This window comes from Tursiops truncatus, chromosome 2 (assembly GCF_011762595.2).
Source record: "Tursiops truncatus isolate mTurTru1 chromosome 2, mTurTru1.mat.Y, whole genome shotgun sequence".
Lineage (NCBI taxonomy): Eukaryota > Metazoa > Chordata > Mammalia > Artiodactyla > Delphinidae > Tursiops > Tursiops truncatus.
In genome coordinates this window covers 8,265,914-8,284,739 of record NC_047035.1, presented here as the reverse complement: position 1 = coordinate 8,284,739, position 18,826 = coordinate 8,265,914, and the positions used below count along the sequence as shown (strand labels likewise).

Here is an 18,826-nt window from a genome sequence, read left to right as displayed (position 1 = left end):
ACTTTGAAGTCTTTAGATTTGAAATTTAACTGAGTATAGACTCTTTGGTTCAGGTTTTCTTTCCTTGAGTCTTAAGTATGTTACTTCCTTTTTTTTTTTCTGTCATAAAATGTCGCTGTCAAAGTGATGACAATATGATTTTACTTTCCTTATAAACTATCGTTTTTTGGCCTGCATGCACAAAGAATATTTTCTTTTACTATTAAGTTCAGTAATTTTACTAGACTAGGCTGCGTCTTAGTGTTGGTCATTCTGGGTTGATTAGTATGTGGTGTGATCTTTCACTTTGGGGTTTCACTTTTTTTTTTGTAAGTTCAGGAAAGTCTTTTTGAATTAAAGCATTTAAACTGTCTTAATAAGGAAGACAGTTCCTTCTTACAATAAGGAACTCATCAAATAGGACATTACTCTGATGATTTGATAAAGCTGGATAAAATTTAGAAGGCATTCATTTTAGTATTTGGAAGTACTGTGTGGCTTAGTTATTTCTTTTACGCAATCTACTGTAGCTCTAAAAGTCACCTTTTTTGGTGTTTTGAGTCTGGGCTGTCATGGTTACACCTGAAATTCCATTCAGGAAAGTTTTATAATGATTACAAACATATTAAGAGAATTAGTTGATATGAAGAAATAACGGACACACTCATTTTGAAGATTCTTTTGTTAACTTAGAGAAGATTTAGACAATGAAGATGCATCAGTATTCTGTAGGAAAAAGTTAAATTTAAAAATTCCCAATAAATTAATAAAGAGCATTTGCATAAACGGAGTTTGTGTATGTGGAGTGATATGGGTGGATATTTGCTAAAACAATTTCCAATCTAATGTAGTACGTATGTATTTAGAATATCTAGGCTCAAAACCAAACTACTTATGTAAATTGTCGGATCTTAACAGACATCTTTCAGCTGAATAGCCATTTCAAATGTTGCAGACTACCTTACAACTCTTATCACCCTCTTTACTGTATCTCTAATACAGTTTTAGGGAACTATAGGATCCTAAAAACTATTTGTTTTAAATCTTTTTCAATTAATAGATTAAAATAGATTAGTCTGAGAGTTTGAAATCACACACACCACACATACACACAGTCTGGTTCATGCTTTCTTTTCTTCAGTCTTAAGTGTGTTACTTCCTTTTTTTCTGGGCCACTGGGTTCATACCCTTGCCCAAGAACTTGGCCCTTACTCTACAGCTTGCTAGCCTTGCTGGTCACCATTCCTGACCCACCCTTCCTTCACTCAGTGAAGTAAGTTATGTCTAAGGGCACTTAAAGCCCAGAGAGAAGTGACTTGTTCAAGATCACCCAAAACTGGCCTCATACCTACACTCGAATCTAGGTCTTTTCGTTATAGACCTGTGCTCTTTTCGCAGTGAAACACTGCTCTCCATGAATGCTATGCTAAGCTTGTCTGTTAGTAAGTAAAGTAAATAGGAATTCATCTCCAAAAGGATAGTTGCTGAGAAGGGAAACATACAAATGCTGGATATCACCAGCTTTGCCTTTTCTGTGAACCCAAATGACTAAACAGCCGTAATTTCTCCTGGTCACTCCTTCATTATGGTGACTTTTGTAATTGTGGGTCATGTTGGTGAGGCTTTGGAGCCAGGGAATCCTCAGTGCAGATTTCTATTGTTCAGCCACTTAGTAGGTATGTGACCTTGGACAGGTTGCTTAACTTGGCTGAGCCTTAATTTTGTCATCTGTAAAATGGGGGTGATAATGTAATCTTCATGGAGTCGTGAGGATGGATGGAAGCCTATGTGTAAAGCATCTACTGTCTTGCCATAAATACTCTTTCCCTTTCCTCTCATGTTAACTGTCTTGTGTTTTCAGTGTCTATTGTGTTCTTATCCCATCAACATTGACCTTTGTAAACTCCTCATTGCATTTGTATAGAGTATGCATTCTAATTGGATGTACCTTTCCCCCTCAGCTTCATAGAGCAATTCTTTTGTTGTTGCTAAATAGCATTTTTAGTCATAGATGATGTTATACCACTGGAACTTTAAATATTTTCTTGAAAGTAATTGCATGGATCATTTTATTTATTGCTTCCTCTCCTAAGTTAAGAGATAATCAAAAGGATTGAGCACGTATAAATTATAATTAACAGATGTCCTTTATTTAAGTTTTGGAGTAAGTAGGAATTTGAATAGCATCTTTGTTGCACAGAAGCTTTCCTTAGTGAAAAGGTTTTTAGCACTTCTAGGATTATAGTATTGAATGTTGCTTTGTTTTGTATTATAGTGAAAATGCCTCGTGTAAAAGCAGCTCAAGCTGGAAGACAGGGCCCTGCAAAGAGACGTCTTGCAGAACATTTTGCAGCCGGGGAGATAATCACTGACATGAACAAAAAGGAATGGAAACTAGGATCATCCATTGGCCAAGGTGGCTTTGGTTGTATATATCTTGGTAAGTGTATGACTACTTCTAATTGTCAGTCCGAAGATGTATATGCTTTGTTATCAAAATATTGATAGTTTCTTAGTTGCAAACTTTTACAGGATGTTTCTAATAATCTACAGTCAACAAAATATTGTATAATTAGGCAAAAATGCATCTGTGACCTGGGAGTGGAGAAGACAGTTGATTTAATCACAGTAGAAACAGGATAAAATATCTGTAATATTGTCATTAGTGAGCATATGGCTTTAGATTTTTAAGATATTCTATATAATATTAATCTCCTTTGAGACCCAAAGAAAGCCATAGCTTTCTTTCCCCACCTCCACCCAATTAGGATGTATTCCCTTTGTTTTGGTTTAATTTGGAGATTTTCAGATCTTTAATAGGTGTGGATTTACCTTCTCTTTTGATGCAACCCTAATAGTCATCATAGTGGAATTTAGGAGAATGACCTAGAAGTTGCATATTAGGCCTGAAATGTGCTATTTAATTAGCATACTTACCCTGAAATCTGGGGGGACCCATTGTGGAACCCTGGGATTCTGTAAGTTAACTAATTGGTTGATTTAAAAAATATTTTACATGATGACTTCTAAAGCTGTCTGCTTCACCAGGAATGTTAGTAGTGATACAGTGCATTTCATGATTGCTTTTGATATTTCTTTCTAACTTTTCCGTTATATATTCTTACTCCACCTCTAATCTTGATTTAATTGTTTGATTTCTGCCATGCGGTTTATAAAATTTTATTTTTAGCAGTGAACGCTTTTTTATTTTCAAGCAACATCTTAACTCAGAATACTAATATTAATACTAGATTAGCGTCACGTGAAAACTTAGTAGAGCTGTACTTTTTCGGGTCCCACCCCAGACCTACAAATCCCCACCTGTAGGAAATGTGATTGAACAAGCCCTCCAGGGGATTCAAATGCCTGGGAAAGTTTGAGAACCACTGACATAGATGAAAGAGCAGCAGCTCTTACTCAAGAGGTGTCTGACTCAACCGGGACCAATGGGCTGTAGTTGGTTAGCTGCAGTCTCTAGAGGTATGTTCATGAAACATAGTTTAAAAACCAGCGCTTTACTGTATTTTATAATCTCTCTAGGTTAGTGGCACCTGTCTTTGGGGAAATAGTTGTTGATTCTTTAGTTTTGTTTGGAACCAAACCCATTCCAGTGAACAAGGCTATCTGACTTAAGCCGAAAGCCCTCATAAATCATGAAAGGTTAGGGCTATATTAGCCAGGTATATATTTTTGACCTTGTGATTTAGAGATGGCAGATAATATAAGCTCTCCCTACCACAGAATGTGTGGACTTAGGACATCCTGTATTAGGGATGGGAACTTGTCTTAAAGCAAGCAAATTCTTCATTTTGTATTATTAGTTAGTTTGCTTTTGTAACCTTTGGCAGATTTGCAGCTTGCTTTGCATGTGTGCTAGCTGTTTTATTTGTGTTTGTATTTATCATCAGAAAGTGCCACCTAATAATATTTTTTAAATCTAATGGTTTGACACATTTCTGTGGCAAAACTTTGCTTTTTAAAACCTGGATCGATCAACCTGGAGAAGGGATTTGCTTTAATACTGCTGCCTCCACTTTATCTCTCTGCCCACTGACACCAAAACAGCCGTATTCAAGATCATCAGCAATTTCTAATGATAATTTTCTGCTGAAAGGTTGCTTCTGAATTTTGTTTAGATACTTTCTGCAGCATTTGATACTGTTCATCTTTCTTTCACATAAAAGTTGCTTCCATTGCCTTTCATGATAACAATACTTTCACCTCTGTTTTTCTCCTACCGCTCTGGCTATGCTAAGTCATCTTGGTAAGTACTTCTGTGTTCTCCAGCTTTCCTTCCTTGGCTCACTTTTCCTTCTGTCTAGTCTCTCCGAGTGATCTCATCGAGTCTCTTGGCTTATGTTACTGTCTCTTTACTGCTGATTTCCAGATCTTTTATCTGTGGCTAAGGACGTGATCCCCTGAGTCCAAGCCCATAGCCAGTGAGTGGCCTATAAGGAATCTCTATTTGGATGACCCACAGGCATGTCTAAAATTTATATCATCCTCTTTCATCTCGTGATTCTCTTATGATCAGGAGAGGAGTATCTGAATGAATGACACCTCTCAAGCCAGACTGGGAAGGCATTCTCAAGTATTGCTTCACTCGTGTTCCCAGTACTTCATCTGGTCCTGTTGCTTTAACTGACTTCTCAGATCCATTGATTTCTCTCTATCTCTGCTGATACTGCCTTAGTGCAGGTCATTTTCATGTCTTGTCTGGATTCTCACTATGGCTGTGAATTTTCTCTGCTCAGCCTTGCCCCCTTGCATCCTATTATTCACACTGTGGCTTGAGTGATCTAGTCTATTTTAAACTTCTTTAATGGCTCCCCAGTGCCCTTAGGATAAAGTATCAAACTTTGAGAATGGCATACCAGACCCTTCACGTAGTTTGGTCCCTATGTAACTTTTCTCTTCATCCCTTTTATTTCCTCAAAAATCTGTTCTTTGACTATCATGCTGCCCTTTGCCTCTTGATCTTTGTGTGTGATTCTTCTTTTGCTTCATTTTTCCAAAGCTGAGCTTAGGGCAGGTGCTATCTGTGTATAATACCCCTCTGTTAACCCTTTCATAGTACTTTCCATGCTGCCCTGAATTACTTTTCTTTCTTCCAGGATAAACATGTCCTCCTTGGCAGTGAGACAGTTCTTCTTTTTATTGTTTTCCTAGTGCCTGGCATATTTTGCAGTATGTGTTGTTTGAATGAACTATTGAACTTCCCTTTTGCCCCTTTTCTCATTCGAATTGTGCAGTATTATTGGGATGCTATACTTATTTTAATATTTTGTGCACTAAATGCTGATTTTAAAAAATTTAACCTTGCTTTATTATTAATTCAGTATCTAAGTGATGTGTTCCTTGGGGCTGTTCCTTAAGGAGCTCAGGCTTATTCATTTGCCCATTTAGCCATTTTTATGACTTGGTGTTCCCTCTGTAGTCTGAAGTATTTTAGCTTCAGCCTTTTCACAATACTGCTGCTTCCCAGCTGATTGGTGGTTTCTTGGTTTCCTTTGCCTGTCCCTCTTCATCTCTTCAGCTTCTAATGTGAGAATGCCTTAGGGCTCAGTCCTAGGATTTCTTCTTTTCTCTGTCTGCACTCATTCCCTAGGGGTTCTTCCATTTTCATGGCTTTAAATGAATAGCATTTCTATCTTGATGACTCTCAAATTTCTTTCTCCAACTTGGACCACTTTTCTGAACTCAAGACTTGTATGTCAGCTGCCTATTTAACACCTGAACTTGGATGTTTAATAAGCATCTCAAACTTAAGGCACCCCAAAGCACCAGCTCCTCCTGCAATTTTCTCTGTCTTAGTAAGTAGCAACTTTTTCTTTCCAGTTGCTCAGGCCAAAAACTTGGAGTCATCCTTATCTCTTTTTTCCCCTCTTATCCTCTATAACTAATTCATGAGCAATTCTTGTTGGCTCTCCTTTAAAAATACATCCACAATCTGACCACTTATCACCGCCTTGTCTGCTACCACTCTGGTTCAAGCCACCACCATTTCTCACCCAGAGTGTTGTAGTAGCCTAACTGATCTCCCTGCTTCTGCCCTTGCCCTCCACCCTCCATTCTCCACAAAGCCGCCTGGAGAATTCTTTAGAAAATCAAAGTCTGAGCTTACCATTCCTCTCTTAAAACCTTCCAGTGACTCGCCATCTCAATCATAGCAACAGCTTTAGGTCACCTATCCATTTCATTGTATTTGTTCTCTGCTGCTTTTCTGATCTCTGACCCCTGTTACTTTCCACCTCACTTACTCTTCTCCAGCTACATCAGGGCCTTTGTGCTGGTCGGCCTGGAATGTTCTCGCAGATATTTACGTGGCTTATTCCCTCACAGTCTTCAGACCAGTGCTTCAATGACACCCTGTCAGTGAGGTTTCTCTTACTAACTTGCAACACTCTCTACCTTCCCTTCCTGCTTAATTTTTCCTCTCTAGCACTTACTCCCATCAAACATACTTTATATTTTAATTGTTGTCTGTATCCTACCACTGAAATGTTAGTTTCATAAGGGTAGAGATTGTTTTTTCCTGTTTACTGCTAAATCCATTTCCTGGAAACGGGCATGTAGTAGGTATCTGGTAAAAAATATGTGTTTAATGAATATGGGCAACCTTATATTCCTAACTCAGCATTTCAGGGCAACTGTGCTCCTTTATTTGCATGAAGTAAAATGATACCACATTAAAATTATTCTGGATGGCAGTTCAAAGTTCTCGTGCCAGTATCCTGAACTGTTGATCTTGATGAATTTTTTTCTCCCAAACAAATGTTTTTTAGAGCTTTAGCTCCCTCTTTTCTTACCTTCCTAATGCTCCTTAAAAGGATTCCCTAGTTTGTTAAATTTAAGAAATTGTATCAGTCATCATCCTTTTGGGAATTCACAGCATACATTAGCATATCAAAGGCCATGAGTACTTTTGAATTAAAGAAGTCTTTAACTCAGTTTTTCATACTTAATTGATCATGTTGAAGATAGCAATTGTAAGATGCCTTCCAATTTCAGACATATTAAATCGTGAAAAATTTTAAAATTGATGAAATATACAGTAATGATATCCTGAGACACACATTTGGGAACTGAAATTTATTCTATTAAGAGGTTATAGATACACAGATCTAAATACTAATAAAGGGTTAGTAACAGGCTATTTATAATAATGCGACTTCTTGTTCTGATATTACATATGTCACTTTTTCAAACAGCTGATGTGAATTCTTCAAAATCGGTGGGCAGCGATGCACCCTGTGTTGTAAAAGTGGTAAGGAAATATTTCAGCTGATTGTTTTCTTTGCTGTTGATTTAGTTGTAGTATTTATTTTGTAAAACATTCTTTTTGATAACTAGAATTAATTAAACCATAAGTTACTACATTTTTAGTAATGTTTCATAAATACTAAATGAGACACAAAAGTAGCTTTATAGTTTTAAATAATTTGAGTTCAAAAATTCTCTCCCCTCTCTTTTGAGTTAGAGTGGCACTAGTATCTGTGGAAAAAAATGAATGAAAGCCTGGAGTTTTGCAGATGTGGAATAAAAATATTCAGCTCATTCTTTTTATTTCAGCTATATTTACAACAGATGAGATGCTTTTTATATTTATATCCTGCAAGACTGTACTACTTTAATGAAATTTTATTGTATTTTATCTTGCATTTGCTTCTGAACTTACATTTGGTCAATTTTTTCTTTTTATTTCCAATTATCTTTCCTCTCCTTTCATTTTAGTAAATGAAATTATTTATTTGTGGCCACTTTGAAACTTCTTTTTGCTATACTGACGTTGAAATTAGTTTGTAATGAGTGAAGGTAGACAGTATCCTGTCTAACGTAGGCATACTCTGAATAGCCAGGTCAATTTATATATTGGTGCACTAAATATTTTAACTACTATTTAAACATTTTAATGTTTTTTAACTACTATTTTTAGTAGTTAATTTAACTACTATTTTTTTGTTAGGATGCAAGGTAGTATGCATCTTCTTGCTTGCCAACATTTGTAAGTCCCCTCTTTCAAAGTTCTTTAATACATGTGAAGAACATGTTTTTGTTAAATAGAAGAGGTAACAGGGTCTGTTATTTGGGCAAATTACCACATAAGTCCCCTCACCCTGCTTTATTTTCCTAAAGGCTACAGATTTTCGAATTAGAATCACCCCAAGGTCTTTTGGTTTGATTTGTTTTATTTTACTCTCTTTTTAAAAAAGAATATATTTGATCTCTTATGAGTTAATAACTCTTTTGGGCCTGAATTGTTTTAGTGATTGTTTTCACCAACTTTTTATTCAGGCATAGTTTTTCCAAGGAAATAAATAAACACAATTTGAATACTTTTGACAAATGCATATACCTGTATACCCCAACCCCTATTAAAATATAGAGCATTTCCATCATCCCCAAAATACTACTTTTGTCTTTTTCTGGTCAAACCCCTAATTTCCCACACCCTTGGAGGAAACGGTTTGTCTGAGGTTTTTTATGTTTTTTTTTGTTTTTGTTTTGCTGTGGGTTAGTTACTCCTGTTCTAGAATGTCATATAAATGGTATTTATACAGTACATTACTGTTTTGTCTCTGATTACTTACATTCAACATAGTGTTTTGAAGGCTCATTTATATTGTTGGCATTTCAATTGCTTGGTCAGTTCTACTGCTCAGTAATATTATATCATAGACATACTAGAGTTTGTTTTCCATCTCCTGTTGATAGACATATGGATTGTTTCCAGTTTTTGGCTGTTATGAATAGAGCTTCTATAAACATTCTTGTACAAGTATTTTTGTTTTTCTTGGATCAATACCTTATAAATTTATAAGAAGTACCAGACAGATTTCCAAAGTGGTTTTTACCATTTTACATAACGTATGAGAGTTCTGGGTGCTCCGTGTTCCCCTCAACACTTGGAGCTGTCGGGTGTGTTTGTTTTAGCCATGATATCAAAAGTACAGTAGTGTCTCATAGTTTTAGTTTATATTTACTTAATGACTGATTTTGAGCACTTTTTCATCATGCTTATTGGCCATTCATATATTTTCCTTTGTGGAGTGCCTCTTCAGTCTTTTGTGGCCAACCCCCCCCCCCTTTTTTTTTTAATAACTAGGTTGTTTTGCTTTTTATAATTTGGTAGTAAGAGAGTTGTTCTGGATACAAGTTCTTTCTTAGATATATATGTTGTAAATCGTTTCTCCCAGTTTGTAGTTTGCCTGTTTACTTTCTGAATACTTTTTCTGCATCTACTGAGGTGGATCATAGGATGTTCTTCCTTTATTCTGTTAATGTGGCAGTTATATTGATTGATACCTGAGCGGTGAACTAACTTTGTATTCTTAACATACACTCCACTTAGTTATGATGTATTATGCTTTTTACATAATGCTGGAATTGATTTGCTAATATTTTGTTAAGGATTGTTATTTTTTGTTCATGAGGGATATTGGTCTTTAGTTTTTTTCTAATATTCTGAAGATTAAAACATTTCCCATCTCATTGTTTGGTGTTGGTGTCAGGGTTTTTGGTGCACTGGGTTTGGTCTCCCCTTCTGGCCACACAGCATCGTAAGTGTCCTGTCATGGGGCTCACTTTGCTTGTTTCTTGTCTTTAGAAGTCACAGTCCTATACTGCCTATTTTGTCTAATGTATGAGAATAGTGATTTCCTATATTTTGTCCAATTTTTGTATTTGTTTACAGTAGGAGGGCTAATTGGATGCCGGCTATTCCACATGCCTGTAGGTAGAAGTAACGCTGGTAACTTTAGGGGGGCGGGTTATTGGTTTGTTTCTCCTGCTATTTCACTTTTCTTCATGCCTTTTCATGAAGTAGTGAATAACATTCCTTTTGAAATATTTAGTTTGCTGCTATATCAGAGGAACAAAAGTTCTTACTATTAAATTGGGTCATTTGCATGGAATTTGCATGGAATATTATCTGCATTTGTCTTTGATATGACAATATTAAAATATTAAAATCTATGGGTAAGATTAGTTTCTTTTTAGGATCTTTAAATAGTGTCCATTGTGAGGAGAAAGCAAGTCCCCTTATGACTTCTCACCTTCATGAGGTTCAGAAAACACAGCTCCCTCTGACCACACGGCAGCTTCTTCCCCTGCACTGGTCATTTCTGTGTCGTGGAAGGAAAGTGTGCCTGAGCCGTGCCTCATAGGTGGGGCTGCTGTGTCACCATGTCTTTTTTCTTCTGTATAACCTGAGCTTCTTTAAATTGTGTTCTATTTAGAATGACAATATTCTTCTTCATTATGAGTAATCCTAAGTGTTTTATTTGTTATTCAATGTATGTAGCTTTACTTCTACGATCTTTTTCACTTACAGAGTTATGAAAGAGAATGGGTAGAAACAAGTATTTCCTAACTGCTTAAGGTAGCAAATTACTTTACATTTCTAAGTTTAAAACCAGTTGTTACCAACCCTAGTTCAGTACTCTGTGTCTCCCATCTCTTAATTTAGTTCTGTTTCCATTAGCCTATATTACTCCTTCTCTTTGTAATTAGGACAATGATAAATATTCAGTTGATTTCTCTTTTGCATTTAGTATTTCAGTAACATTTTCAAGGTTGTGGTTTGTGATCCTGGAAGAATGCCATAAACAAAACAATGTTGACTTTTTCTTTCCTCTCTAAGGGACCGTTTAGTGACTGCTGTTTGCTTGTTTCTTCCCTAATACCTGTCTTTTCTGAATTCCTTTAAACCTCTGTAGCACTCATTCTATTTCCATTTATTTTACAATTTCACTTGCTAATATCCTTTCAGGCCACTACTTGTTTTAGTTTATGTGTTTATTTTATCTCCCTAACTGGATTTTAAGGTTTTTGTTTTGTTTTGTTTTGTTTTGTTTTTTTGCAGTATGCGGGCCTCTCACTGTTGTGGCCTCTCCCGTTGCGGAGCACAGGCCCCGGACGCGCAGGCTCAGCGGCCATGGCTCACAGGCCCAGCCGCTCCGCGGCATGTGGGGTCGTCCCGGACCGGGGCACGAACCCGTGTCCCCTGCATCAGCAGGCGGACTCTCAACCACTGCGCCACCAGGGAAGCCCTGGATTTTAAGTTTTTGATGATAAGGACCTTGTTTTAAATTTTGTTTTCTTTATGCCACCCTTAATGCCTATGTTATCCTTTTGAAAACTTTTTAAGCATAATTGCTTACCACCTTACAACTTCCTGATGCCACCTACTTCTGCCTCTTGTCTATGCCTTTTAGTGCAGGCCTGTATGCATGATTTACCTTCGCTTCTGATAGGCATTGCCATAGCTCTGTCCATTACTATTCTGCAGTTCTTATATTCTCAGAGCTTTGTAGTATTAAAAGTCAAAATGGTTCACCAAATATATAAAATGATTATCACTTCTTTCCAGTATTAAAATCAGAACTATTTACAAACACTTGCCATTTTAACCTCAGAAGCTATTAAATATCATGTTTTCAAAGAACATGTACTACTCTTTGGGGAAATTTCATAATTAATTACCAAAAAAAAGCAAGATACAAAATTATTTATGGTATAGAGGTAATTTTATAAAATAGCTATATATGGAGAAAATATATCAAAATATTTTCATATTTTCTAAAGTGAGCACGTATTTTATCTTTAGAGAAAGAAAAAAACTCAGCAAATGTTATTTAAGAAATAATCAAAGGCAAATTGATTTTTTTTTTTTTTTTGTGGTACGCGGGCCTCTCACTGTTGTGGCCTCTCCCATTGCGGAGCACAGGCTCCGGATGCGCAGGCTCAGCGGCCATAGCTCACGGGCCCAGCCGCTCCGCGGCGTGTGTGATCCTCCCGGACCGGGGCACGAACCCGCGTCCCCTGCATCGGCAGGCGGACTCTCAACCACTGCGCCACCAGGGAAGCCCCGGCAAATTGATTTTTAATGTGAAATTAGACTTAATAGTGTAATAGCATATCAAATCAAACAGTGGTTCTCAGCTCTGGTTCTACAGGATAATTAGAATCTCTTGGTACAGGGCCTGGTTATTGGTATTTTTAGTAAAGTCTCATTAAAGGGATTCTTTTGTGCATCAAGGTTGAGAACCACTGGTAGAGTCTGTTGCACAGAGCACCTTAATTATTTTCAGTGGACTCCTGTGCGCATGCTTATGTTTACCTTTGTGTGGGGATCCTTTTATTCAGTAGCGGCACCAAGTACCCTGTGCTTCTGGTAGGGCTTCCATGTTAATGTGGAAGACTTGTTAGAACATTTGGTTGCTTCTAATACGGATATCTGCTTTGTTAAAGAGCTCCAAATATTAACCCACACATTTCTTACATTTGGTCTTGAAATGAAGTTAAGACTAACATATTTAAGATAGGTGTTTCGGTACATACTAAGTACATTTTCTCTCCTCCCGAATGACTGTGTCTGGTTTTGTTTAGGGCCTTAATCCTTACTGCTTTACGGGAGCAGCCTTGGAGTCGTGGTGCTGGGTCACAAGAGATGGCAAACTTGTATTCTCTGCCTCTGGATAACTGGGAGACACTATCTGTATTTTAGTTCAGGAAAGTAAATGTGCAGAGAGAAATGGTAAATTGATCATTATAATATTGGATAATGCAAGGAGAAAAATTTCCTCTTGTGATTTCTGGTTAATGGATTGTATAATAAATTAGTTCTTTCAATCACCCTTTGCAGTCATGCCAGTGAGCTACTAGCAGAATTGGAGGCCAGGCTTTTGGATCTTATATTCTAACAGTTCTTTATATCATAGTCCTTTTCCAACATGTACTGATAGAAATCTGTGTTCCGAAGTTCTCTGGAAAAAAGTTTGCAGACTGATGTTTAATTTCCCTCATTGATGTTATGAGAAGTGACCTGAATTTTTAATTCATGTCTCATAATTCTTTGGTAGGAAGGAGAAACTTTATACAGCTTCATTTTTAAATGGCAGCCAGTTGCTTTTAGATGGTGCCATTGAAATATATCACGTTTTAATCTTTTTTCTGTTGTCATCTTCATTTTGACACTTAGAAGTCTTAAAGAAACGTTTAGTGATATTCCAGTTAAAATGTCAGTCCCAATTTCTTTTCTAAATCTTGGCTATTACAGAGTTGGCAAAGTATTTTAGATTTGAAATATGTTAATAAAATTTTAGTTATGAGTTAAGGTATTTTCTTTAACAGAAATAGCTAGCTTTGGCTCGAGTGCAATGCCAAGGAAGTAGCTCCTTTATTTTGTTATAATGGAATCTTATTGGATTAGAAAAAGTATGAAATGAGCTCAAAGAGCCTTCATTGTAATGGGGCTTTCAATATAATAGCCTGATTTATATAGGTTGATTCTCATTACTATAAGTTTAATAAATTATTGCCTGAAGGAAAGCTTGAGAATTAAAGTTGATATGACATAGATTGAAACTGAATAAATCAGACTTTTATACTGATGGTAATAAGCCAGGATTAGTCTTAAGAAAACCCCTTTCAGACCTGAATTGTGTTAATGAGCTACTCTAAAAGTTAGCCTTTGGAGAGTAACTTTACCAAAATTCCTTTCCTGAATTTCCATTTCTTTTTTCATTCTTACACTGAGTTTGTTACTCCTGCTGAAGGCCTGTTCTCAGCCATGGGCTCTAAACATTCACAAGTGTCTGTCTAGCTCCCACTGCTGCAAGGAAAGGAACCACAGGTTATGGTGAAACTCCAGGTAATGAGTCCACAAATTAGAGATTTGGCATACCTTAGTAGATTGGTTAGTTTTTACTTCTTAAGGGGTAATGACATGCCAAACCCTTGTATACCATTCTCTTCCAAGGCTGGGCTGTAAAGTATACTTACTTGTAACAGACAAGGCTAGCTTATTTTCAGGTTCTGATCCCAGGGCTATATACGTTGCTCTTTTGCTGTCCAGTATTCTTAACTGGCTGCGGCCTGACTCTTTGCATATTGCCTAATCAATCTTCCTATAAGTACTTTAACTAGGGATTCCTATTTTTCTGAACTGTAAGAAATCTGAGGTATTAGAACTGTGCGTTTAGAGTAGTTCTGTTTACACCTTAAGGAGCAAAATTCACTTCTATGAGAGTGAGAGTATCTTGAATAAAAAAAGGTGAACATATTTTATGTATTTGCAAAAGGCATCTCCAGTAGCAGAAGCCTACATATTTTCACAAATTTTCTCTCAGTTAAGGTAGTAGACCTCATTTATCACTTCTAATGCATCACTGACCCTGGAACTCCAGTTACACCGATATTCTGTCCAGAATAACTTTCTTCCCGTACTTCCTAAAAGGAAAGCCGCCCCCAAATTAGTTTAGAAATGTTAGCTTCCTTATTTGGAGTTTTTGCTACTTTTCAAAATTTTCCTCAGATTCTCAATAAACAAGATAATATCAGCATAAAATATCAAACAAGTATTAATCAGTTTTAGACAAAGTTTGCTGTATAAAAAGTCCACAAAATTATAAGATCTTTCTCACCACTCCAGATTTATTTAACAAGGCAGAACTCCCAACAGGCTGATATTTCTCACTTGTCAAATAGCTTTTTGTGAATATAAGAGTCTTTGCAAATAATTTTAACTGTTAATATCCCTTAAGAATATGAAACAAGTGTAGTTTAGTAAAGTTGATGGAAAACAATTCTTATTGAGCCTTATTTTCCTCTTGACTTTAAATTATCATGTGGGAAGTAAATTGTAGGGCTCCTTAGTTTGAAAATCATGAGAATCCGTGTCAGGAAAGGATACAGTTACATGGACAGTGCTTGTTTGCTCTGGGAGTTCCAGAACACTCTTCTTTGTGATAAGGTTGGTTTTCTGCCAGTTTTGATAATAGATAAAATTGTAACGAGAAACAGGAAAGGAATGGGATTTTGCCACTAATTGATTAAATCAGGTATTGAAATTTTATTATTCAGTAAATCTCAGAAATATCTTGTAGCCCTTTGGTGAAACAGTTAACATGGTTGCTGATCTTTACTTAAGAGAAAGCTTAATAATGATGAAAATAAGGTTAACAGTTTTTCTTAAACTTCTGCAAAGACTGAGCTGTATATCTGATTTTGTATAGTTTATCACATGTAGAAATGGAACTTGAGAGAAATATAAGACTTACGGACTCTTCTGAGACTATCTGAAATATTTTTGAAGAGTTTTACTTAATCTTAAATGTATTTTATAAACTAAAGTATCAAAATCGTATTGTTTGGAAAGAAAATTGATTTATTAATCTTTTTTGAAGGTTCATTGAAAATTACTCAGTAATTTTAACTACTGCTTGTGCTAATGAACTCTTTTGTTTTAAGGAACCCAGTGACAATGGACCTCTTTTTACTGAATTAAAGTTCTACCAGCGAGCTGCCAAACCAGAACAAAGTAAGAAATACAGTACACATACGTTTGCGCTTTTAAAATGACCACTGGTTTTGTTTTGTTTAAGCCAAGACTAGAACATTGGATCTTATATTATGATGTTTTGTTACTTTTTACTTCACAGATAAATTCTATTTAAATGAGATTTGTATGAAAGAATTTTGATCTCTTAACAGGTGTATTATGATAAGATTTCACTTATATTGATAATATAGAGTTTATAAATAATATATGATTTAGGAAATATTGTTAAAAGTTGAGAATTAACCCTAATCCATGAGTATGCCTCAAGGGTCTCCAAATCTTTTTTTGAGTGTTTTTCTAAATTCTGGAGACCATAACCTGCAGGGATTCCATCACTTATGAACTAGAAGACTATCAAGGGAGAGAGCAGGACCTCTTCTAGCTATCCTTGTCCTCCTGTCCTCCAGTCCCCTTCTCACCTTCCGTCCCCTCTAAAAATCCACGGAATCTCCTGGTAGGATGGTATCAGGCTTGGGAATCTCTCGAGGGGCTTCTCTCTCTCCTCGAACTTGGTTTCCTGGTTGAGGATTTTAGAATGAGGTAAAAAAACATTTAGATAGGTGTAAAAAGTAAGTCTTTCTGTGGAAACAAGTAAACATTTACATAATTGGAGATATTAATTGTAATTGCATGTGGTTTGACTTTTTAAAAAATGTTTTCTGCAGGTTTTTCATTTTAAAGACAATGTTTAGGACAGGATAACACAATTTTGTGGGTTAATAAAAATGATTTGATTGTAAAGTACTGTTCATTTGTTGGGTACAATGTATTGTTCACTTTCTTTTTTTATGAATAAAGGTGAAATCTTATTGCATGTATATCTTAGGCGTTCTCTTCTTGATTTTTCTGAGAAAAATTGCTGATGTATAACAAAATTGAAATCACAAGCATGTGTTTTAATTTGTAGTTCAGAAATGGATTCGTACCCATAAACTGAAGTACCTGGGTGTCCCTAAGTATTGGGGGTCTGGTCTACATGAAAAAAATGGAAAAAGGTAAAAATATGCATGTTTTGTGTTTCTCCTCCCTTTTTGAGCATTCGCAGTTCAGTTGTTTAGTCAACAATTATGTACTGAGCACCTACCTACAGTACTGCTTGGCCTTCACCTGGGTTGTGTGGAATGTATTCAACAGAGACGAACAAGGTGTTCTCTCTCGTCTGGGGGACTTGTACCGAGTGGAAGCAGCTGCCTGGAACCCAGCTGACAAGTAGGAACAAAGCCAACTTGCCTGCATTATTTTTTTCCCTTAAAAATGAATAAGCAAACAAACAGAAAATTCCTTGTTATTTATGTAAAAGGGAGCCCACAGCCTTCAATTTGGCATTTTCTGTTAGATACATAATCTGCCCACCTTTGTGAGGTTTCAGTCTAGCTGAAGAGAAAAAACAAAGCTGTATGAGACAACCAGACGCCAGTTCAGTGCCAACTTGTGTGATTCTGACTCTTAACATGTCTTAGGAGTTCAGAATGGAGAGAATATTGCTGGCAGAGTTGAGTTGGAGAAAACCTCCAATGCTTTTGATGCATAATTGACACTTTAAAAATATTTAAATGAATGAATGGAGCATCATTCAGCAATGCTGGTAGCTGAGATTTGAAGAGTAGATTTAGTTGGAACTGGGGTATATTGGTTAGGATGCTTTCAGCTGCAGGTAAAGATAAAACTGACTCAGCTCTCTTAAGTAATTGTCAAGTGCCCAGCTTCCTTTATCTTGCCCTTTTGCCCTCTTGGCTTTGTTGTCTATTAATTCTCCATTGTATGGTCTCAAGGTGGCTGCCCATTTCTAGGCTTCACCTGCAGACATAGTACCCAACAGCAGAAAATGGGATTGCTTCTTGTGAGTTTCACTTTCCTGGCAGGGAAACCTTTCCCAGGGGTCTCGCGGCAGACTTCCCCCCATGTTTTCTTGGTCAGAGTTTTATCGCTGCTCATTCTTAAACCAGCCACTGGCAAGGGCAGAGTGATCACAATGATGAGTGGGGGGAAAGCCTGAACCAGAGTGGTGCTCTGTCAGAGAAGAGGGAGAGCAGAGGAGCTGCTGGGGGGGCAGCCAGCGTTGTTCACCAGGAAGTTCTTATCCTGGAACCCAGGCACCTCTGAGGGAGTGTGGGAACTCGCTGGAATGACGAGAGAACATTTTGTTATATGTGGTTTTGCTGGGACAAGTTTCTACAGTTTTTAGAAATTTTCTGGAGAAATAGTATAGAGCAAGGATTAAGTTAAGAGTAAGGATTCTAGAGGCAGACACTTGGTTTCAAATCTGTGTTTTGCCCCTTAAAATGTGTGTGACTGGGTAAGTTACTTCTTTTTGCCTCAGTTTCCTCATCTGTGAAATAGAGTAACACCTATCCACATAGTAAGGGGTATTAAATGCAAAGCTCTTAGAATATGTGTGTTAGCTTTTACTCTCAAAGGGGTTTTTAATCCCTTAAATATTAAGAACTGCTGGTTTAAAAAATCACTGTAGAGAAGGAATAGCATCTCAAGTCGGGAGTAACATGAACATAGGGTCATAATAGGCTTCTGGCCTGCTGGCTGGCCTCTTGGCCATCTTTCTTTTTTTTTTAATGAATTTTTTTTTCAGACATGACATTATTTTATGCATAATTGGCCATCTTTCTTTAACAAAGAAAGGGGGGACTTGCACACACATGAGAAAGAAGGAAATAACTTGGAGAAAGAGGCTGAGGTAGGTAATGAAGATGGGGAGGAAAGGGCTCTTTGGGGCCTGTGTGCAGTAGGTAGTTGGAAGCTACTGCACGTGGCACGTGTTTGAACAAAGGGACAGACACCCTCGAGGTACAGCTGACTCACCATTGACTTGTGGTGACCTTACAACTCAGCCTGTGTCTTCTGTAACACAGAGTGCCTAGAAGTATTTCCTAAACGGGAACATTGATCACCTACAAGATATTGATTTACTTCTTAGGTTGAAGCTCTTAAAAATAATCATTTTAGTTCTCTTAGTTCTTTTTTTTTTTGGCTGTGCTGCACATCTTGTGGGATCTTAGTTCCCCGACCAGGGATTGAACCTGGGGCCCCATGAGTGAAAGTGCCAAGACCTGACCACTGGACTGCCAGGGAATTCCCTCATTTAAGTTCTTACAAAAGTAAAAAAATAGAAAGTAAGATTGTCCTTCCAGCCCCCCTCCCCTGCCAGAAATCCTTACTTTCCCCTCTAACTCATCTGAAGTGATATGAATATAAGCGCTTAGAACAGTGTTAGGCTCATAAAAATGTTAGCTGCTATCATTATTAAATCATTTATACTGATTTATATATTCCCATTATTTGCATTGTTTTATCCAAGTCCCCAGGAAAGTATACATCGAAGGTTTTACTTCAGAAAAGTTACTTAAAAGTAGCTTTCCTTTTAGTACTCAGTGGTAGACATATCCTTGCAGAAGAATGTGGTGAAAATTTATATGCAGTATTCAGAATCATGCTTCACTTGATGTGTATAATTTAGACGTGGTGAGGCGATTAAGGGATTGTTGAGAG

The 18,826-nt window shown here is 36.9% G+C and overlaps 1 protein-coding gene across 8 annotated transcripts in view; it reads left to right on the top strand.

Annotated features, from left to right (window-relative positions):
• The window catches only part of VRK1 (VRK serine/threonine kinase 1), a 95,083-nt gene that overhangs the window by 30,400 nt on the left and 45,857 nt on the right, over window positions 1-18,826 (top strand). For all 8 annotated transcript variants that reach the window (XM_033850649.2, XM_019952586.3, XM_019952575.3 and 5 more), the window contains 4 exons: window positions 2,255-2,419; window positions 7,191-7,246; window positions 15,232-15,301; window positions 16,230-16,317. In XM_033850649.2, the coding sequence (XP_033706540.1) occupies window positions 2,255-2,419; window positions 7,191-7,246; window positions 15,232-15,301; window positions 16,230-16,317 (379 nt within the window). The remainder of the gene's footprint in view (window positions 1-2,254; window positions 2,420-7,190; window positions 7,247-15,231; window positions 15,302-16,229; window positions 16,318-18,826) is intronic.